Below are 7391 nucleotides of genomic sequence, written 5' to 3'. Positions count from 1 at the left end.
TTTCACTCGTGCTTCGCACTCGTGAAAATATCAAAAATCCTGTCCCACTCGTGAAATAAATTCCATATTCAACGACAAAACATTGAAAATCCTCTATTTATCCACGCCAGTATTTGACTTTTTGGTTACATGTAGCCAAGCACAGAAACACAATAGCCTCCCGTATATAAGAAAACATTCGTCAACTTTACCGTGATGATGCAATCACATGGACGTGGCACAATGTTAAATTAAATTTGAATATTTTCTTTTTAAATAAAATAAAAGAAATGGAATATTTACGCATTTCATTCATATTCGAACGAAAGTTACTTGGAAAAACGGTAATCATAATTTTTTTTTCTGCAAGCTAAATATCTATGCTTGATTGCATTGTTTACCTCGAGGCGATAGATGATTGACATCCAGAGAAGCCAAACTTTGAAGGTGCTAATGATAAGTATCGGGTAACAACTACCAATAGTTTAATTAATTATAATTTGGCAGAACTTTATCGATCGACCCTATCGATATATAGCATAAAATATAATAGCATAAAATTGTTTGTTTTTTTTTCTTCTGAGTACAGTTTTATTTGTATTATATTCAATGATAATGTACCACACCACAAACTAAAATCATGTTTTTAAAAAACTGGAAATGCATATACAAAATTGATTTGGTAAGTTTTCCGAAATGATCTTTTAAGTTTGGTACTCTTTTCCTCGACAACATCTCTACATAATTACGAAACAAATTTTCTATCTTTTAATCATCCTACGCAAGCTGGATATGAACCTTATTATCTAAAAAGATGATGTTCTTGGTATTTGTAACTTGTGATTAAAAAATTCTTAGATTTACAGAAAGGTTGAATATATGTACATGTTAAAAAACTATTGGTATTCAAAATCTGAATTGCATTCATGGTGGAAAATCTTCGTTTACCTCTTTATTTTCTTCCACATCTATTTTCACCGTTAAATTTATTGCAGCAGCATTCTCTGATTGTAAAATGTCCACAGCCTCTGATTTAAGAACATCGTCAATTGTATCATCTACTAATTCAATGTAAGGAGAAACGTTAATGTAATCATTGGGTTCTTTTTCGCTATGCACTACATCTAAATATTTTCCGTCTACATTGTCAGGATCTATATATGGCCCATCGCCGTCTGTTAGAGTTAAAGTTGTTTCTCCTGGTTCTGGCAAATGTTCGTAACCCTCATCTTGTTCCTCTATTATTTCATAGTCGGGATCGAAATACGGATTCTCTGGATTGGTTACTTGCATTTCGTATGGAGGGTCCTGTGATTTTGGAATACTTGGGAGACGCATCAATTCTTTTCGTCTTTTTCTCATTGTTATTGCTCTACATGATTTTGGGGAAAAAAATCTTTATGTAAATAGAGTTTCTGATTTAAGGAAATAAGTTTAAATTAGAGTCAATATTTCATAAATATATCAATTTTATGTACTATGTTTTCTGTCTCACTGGTTCTTATGGAACAGATTTTTACAAGATGACAGTAGATTTTCAGTTATTCTTAATTATAAGTCGTAAAAAGTGAGTTTGGCGCTTCATGTCGATATAGAATGATTGCACTTAGTGTACAAAAAGTGGCTACCGGTAATTTGTGCAAAAATAAATTATAGAAAGTAGCTTGATGAGATTAATCTAGCAATTCTTCTAGGTCTTAATGGGAACTTTGTAAAATTACAATATTTAAAAGTAAGTAAAAATAAAGAACGAGACTGTTTCGTAAAAGGGGTAAAGGCAATTTACAAAACTCCATTGTTATTCAAAGTTATACCGATTTTTAAAGCTGGAATACATGGTGAGCGCATTCTTGCCCAAATTTCTCAAAAGGACAGAATGTGTAGAACTGTTATAAATTTAACATATTTAAGGGAGTAATTTGGGCAAGCCTGCGCTCGGGGTAAACTTTATGAAAAAAGGTACAAAACACCGACCGTTTTCTTCACTTTTTACGGGTATTTACATGTCATTGACCTCATTGTGACCTGTTTAGTATTCCAATTTATCACCTGATTTGTAGAGTCAGGTAACTTTATGAATACAAAAAAATCAGTAAACCATGTGACTGTGGCTCCGATAAACATTCCATCGGAAAGCGACCAACTTATACCGTTTCTCTGGTTACATGTACATGTACATTTTCAATTACCAGTAATCAACATCGAGTTTTTTTCTGCCAAGTAATTCAATAGGATAATGGAATATTAAATTGGACAAAATTTAATGATATCTTTTTTTGTTTTTGGATTTAGGGGAAACGTTTGGAGACTCAAAGAGTTTCAAAGAGTCCCAATCTACGCAATAGCATTATTCCTCAAATTGTTTTTAAGTAAAAAATATAGGCACACAGGGTAGAAGCAATTCTAGATGGTTTAACACTTGGAACTGCTTACTGGGACCAGAAAAAACAACAACCAAAATATTCTAGCTAAAAAAAGCTCAAAACAGTCACACATGCATATAATGAAATTGTTTTATTGATGAAATATCACCACATGCAGCATCGCAAAAAAATCCTGTACACCATTATTTGTATGTACTAAGTATCTTCTCCACTATAAAAGAAAGGAGAGAGAAAGAGAGAGAGAGAGAGAGAGAGAGAGAGAGAGAGAGAGAGTTTAATATTTTTAAAAAAAATCGATACGGTACTAATATTTGAGAAAATATTTTTCTTAATTTAAATTATTCTTTAATATGATTTTTCCGTGTTCAAAGACAAGTTGGCTTCTTTCATCAGTTTATCAGTTTATTTATGTGTTAAATTGAATACATTTCCACCTAGAAACGACCAGAAATTGGGGGGGAGGGGGTATGGATTTAGGAAGGGAGTACATGTACATATCAAAGATCCTCCCCTGCACCCTTATTTTAAAAAAAACTGGCATAATCATGGAGAAATTTTTTGTGTTTACTTTTCTGTATATTTTGTATTATATTCCAGAAACCATTATAACGGGCTAAAACGTGTTCTTAGTCGATCGACATAGTGCCTCGCCTACTCTGAATATTAATGTGTCACAATTAAAACCCAACCCGGAAAAGCGCAACATTCCGGAATTAACAACCACTACAGGGTTTTTTAATTACCTGAAATAAAATGAAAGCGCCGTTTTCCAGGACAATTTTTGCAAGCAAGACATGTACCACAAAGATAACAAAATATGGGTTAAGTGTACATTAATTAAGATTTGAGTTAATTAGATAAAGTTAGAGGGGTACGAAAAAGGGGCCACGATACTATGCTTAAGTGGAAACATTCTTTGAATACTCTTCATAGAAAGCATTATGCTAAATTTGTTCAAAATTTTCAAGTGGATTTGGGATGATGAAATGAGAAAAAATGTTTGTAACAACAACGACGACAGGCAACTGACAAATTTTCTCAGATAAGTTCTTTTGAGAGTGCAGCTTGGGATAAAAAATGCTGTTAATTGATATTTAAAAGTCCAGAAAATTAAGGTCATTGACAAGGCAGGGTGTCCGGAGAAAAAAGGTATAATATATAGTTTTTTTTCATTTATAAAAAGAGTGATCTCCCGTTTGGAATTCTCTAGACGGCGGAAATAAATAAAGCGAATGTTACAGAGGTAAACAAAAGCACATGTGTTTGTTTTTATGGATTGAATAAAAAATACAACAAGAAAGAAAAGTAGTGATGGCTTTGTTGTACAATGTGTAAACTAAAGGGGCAGACAGCCACCAGGTCGTCATTTACCATGTTATGCTGGGAAGGGTAAGATTTGCCATATTATGGTGAAAGCTAGGTTACCGGATGAGAACAGTTCTATATAAGTCATGTGAAGGAGGCACCGCACGGTAATTACGAACTTAAGTTATTAAAAAAAATCCATGCAAAAGACATTATAAACAATTTGTTTGCAATAACGTAAATTACAAGACAGAAACTCTTGATCATTATGAATAATAATTAGATGTTAAGGAAAGTAAATCAAAATTAAAGAACAGTGCTGGAATTTCTCTCTGGTTTCTATATTTGCATTTTTAGCCGAAATATATATACATGTAATCGGAAAAAAAGAATAAAACAATGTATTTTATTGAAAATGTCTATGAACTATATGGATTTTAGAGAAATTACATGGTTAAAAATAATGTAGGTCCTTTCTATTAAGATTTTATATAGGAAATGCATTAGGAATTATCAAAACTTTGATTCGAAGGAAGGCTAGCTTGGTAGGTTGAATATGGCAGAATAAAACATGTTTTGTACCTTTAAATTTGTTCAAAAGTTCTTAAAAAATTCTATACTAAAACCAGAAACCTTGCATATGTCCAAAAGGAAGAGTAAAACTTTTATAATACATTCTATAAGATACAAATGTAGTTATCTGAAGTTGTATTTAACTCTTTGATTGAATCTAACTTAATTGAAATGAAATTTAAGAACACAGACCTTATTTTGTATATACTGATTGCAAAACTGACGGCAATTATCAGTGCAACCGCGAATCCTACGGCAACTACAACATACAGTGTACATGAATTGTAACAACATGATTACGTAAAAACAGTGTGATGTACATTGAATGTTTTACATTGCTCTTGGAAAAATTCATAACTCTTTCTTTATTTCTTTAAAGATTTACTTTATATCTCTCTACTTGAAATATTTTCACAGCAAAAAATGTTGCAAACGACAAAATTAATAAAATCTTTGACATGATATTACCATGGTTAAAATTCGAAAAATTCATTGCGAGAAATCAAACCTAATACGCAGCTAGGATAAGGCTGCCCGTAAAATTACAAACTGTTCAAACTGTACTAACTTCTCTGAACTACCTAGATATGACGTCATAATAGAATATGACGTCAAGACACTGCATTCTTGAGCTGACATGACGGGGAAAGTGTCATAATTATTACATGGCATGTAGATTTATTTTGGGGACTTGTTGTTTCATTCAAATGTAAGAATTGTTTTTTAAGCTCGAGTGTGCTGTTATGATGTTGAACATTTGAAATCTAAATATCCATATTCCTATTGTTTGTCCGATATGCACATATTCAAACAATAGCAAAAAATTATGTGTGAAACGCTCCCCTTACACGTCCGTAGACAGAGTTAGAATTTATGAATCGTATTTATATTGGACTGGCACAAGTGATAAACAAGGACAAATTGAAGATATTCAGTGTGAATCTATAAGAGAAGTATGGCCTCTTACTGAGTTTTGCTGGGGGATGGTGTGTAGTTTAGCCGTTTTTGTATAAATCTCGATAAAGAGTGGAAAACACCTCTTCTTGTGTTGTTAAGTTGAATATCTCGTAAAATATTTTCTAAACAGGTAAAAATTAAACCTGCCCCCAGCACTTTCTATATATCAGAGATCACGATGAATTGATCTATGTACCAAACTTTGCACAATATTTCTGTTTTGCACTTGTGCCGAAGCGATTTTTGTGCAACAATTAGGAATATCATAAATCTCCGTCACGTGATCAACACAGTCATGCGACATCACAAAAAAGCTTTAAAATAGAACCTGATTAAACTATTATCTCAAGTTGACTACAATTTTAAACAAGGATTACATATTAAAATTTAAATCTAGCTCAAAATATAATGTATATTTTCAAGGCATTTTTAGCCTTCGGACAGCCTTATCACAACTGCGTAAATATTTAAGAATGAAAAAGTATTGTGTTTTCAATTGTTAAATTTGAAAGAAAATAATTTCCTTTTTAGACTCGTAGCCTCAAAGCTTTATGTTAAAAATGACAGTATAGATTAATCAGTGTCAACTTACGAAAAATCGCTGTTTGGGAAAAGTCGGTGTTCGTTTCTTCACTTCCTGTGGACAATGTAGTATCTAAATAAACAAATTATTGGGGTTTCAGAGAATAGAGACTGTCTTCATATTTTTCTGCTATTGTGTAAGACCACACGTTGTTAACATTGTAAAAAAAGATTGTAAAATATATGTATTATGTGCAAGTTGAACAGGAAAAATATATAATGACAACACTTTTCCCTCCTAAATTTATGTTTCAAACATTTTATACAAGAAGAAAATATTACTATCAAAATTTAGGGAGAAAATGAACGTTAGTTTTGTGACATTCAAGTTATAATATTTGACTATTTACCTGAATATGACCTTAAAGCTTGGCTTTAATTGTACTTAAAGACTAAAGCTCGTAAATATGTTCAATATCAGATATCTGCTTCGATTGAATCAAAGCACAAAATTAAAGTCTTTAATTAAAAATTCTCAATCATATCATACATGTATATCATGTAGATTTGAAACATATCAAACATGTAGCCTTTTGGATTCATAATACATTTCTTGCTTAAAAAATCATTCATGTCATTTTTGTTTCAAATTTTAAAATATATTTTGCGTATCTCAATATTGTTGAAGGGAAGTATTTATTTTTTCGCGTGCTGTACCGAAGACACCTTGTACATCCTTAACATTAACGTCAAAATCAAAAATATTCCACAATTTATGGGGATCGGGCAGTGGTCTTTTGTAAGGAACGATAACTTTTACAATTGGCGGCTTATGCCTAGGTCACATTTAAGCCGATGGTCGGGTGACTAAATTTTTCTTGTCTTGTCGGTGAAAGAAAATGATCGGACAACACAAGTATTGGGCGACGCGGTGCAGTCACATTAATTCCTAGGAACACCGATTACTATGTGATAAATAACACATAAAATCTTTTTTTCTTTAGAAATTAGCAATATTTTTTCATAGACCTATATTCTGATAGGATACGTGAATAATGTTTGCAAGGCAAAATGGAAGAATTTTATAATTTTTTTTTTAAATTGTGACTCAATGTTGAAAATGTGTGCAAAATTTGGTATAAAATTGCATAAAAACGACAAAAGGTGCATATTTAAGCACAACAGAATACTTAAGATATTTTTTTATATCTAACAGATTAATCATTCATGTAATTTCCGTTCAAAAAATAAATATAAATCCATGTCAAAATTTGTTTGTGTTATGTATCTTTAATAGGTTAAATATTCACAAGTCGACCAATCGTCGTCCGATCATCGACCTCTGAGCTACAGTTTGATTTTAACCGTCGGCCGAAATTTTGGATACCCTTATACCTTGGTCACATTTGAGCCGATGGTCGGGCGACTAAATTTTTCTGGTCTTGTCGGTTGAAAGAACAGGATCGGACGACACAGTATCGGGCGACACGGAGCAGTCACATTATTTCCTAGGGACAACGATGACTTGGATAAATAACACAAAAAAACTTTTTTCTTTAGAAATTAGCAAAATTTTTTCATAGATCTATATTCAGATAGGTGACGTGAGTAATGTTTGCAAGGCAAAGTGGCAGAATCTTATAAAATGGTGACTCAATGTTGAAAATGTCT

The 7391-nt window shown here is 32.1% G+C and overlaps 1 protein-coding gene across 1 annotated transcript; it reads right to left on the bottom strand.

Moving 5' to 3' along the window:
• Positions 1–606: 606 nt before the first annotated feature.
• Positions 607–5858, bottom strand: LOC134249663 (uncharacterized). The gene is made up of 3 exons (XM_062731995.1): positions 5791–5858; positions 4434–4500; positions 607–1351 (listed from the first exon to the last, which is right to left on the bottom strand). Exon 3 carries the CDS (start codon positions 1339–1341, stop codon positions 904–906), a length of 438 nt encoding a protein of 145 aa, XP_062587979.1. The 5' UTR covers positions 1342–1351; positions 4434–4500; positions 5791–5858; the 3' UTR covers positions 607–903.
• Between the last annotated feature and the right edge of the window lie 1533 nt (positions 5859–7391).

The sequence above is a fragment of the Saccostrea cucullata genome, unplaced genomic scaffold, assembly GCF_032062105.1.
Source record: "Saccostrea cucullata isolate Sc308-1 unplaced genomic scaffold, CSIRO_AGI_Scuc_v1 ctg1424, whole genome shotgun sequence".
Lineage (NCBI taxonomy): Eukaryota > Metazoa > Mollusca > Bivalvia > Ostreida > Ostreidae > Saccostrea > Saccostrea cuccullata.
Note: the sequence above shows the minus strand (reverse complement) of the source record. Positions and strands in the feature narration are given on the sequence as shown.

What these genes read in the sequence shown, in the direction of transcription:
- LOC134249663 (XM_062731995.1), bottom strand. Translation starts at nt 1,341, where the DNA reads ATGAGAAAAAGACGAAAAGAATTGATGCGTCTCCCAAGTATTCCAAAA.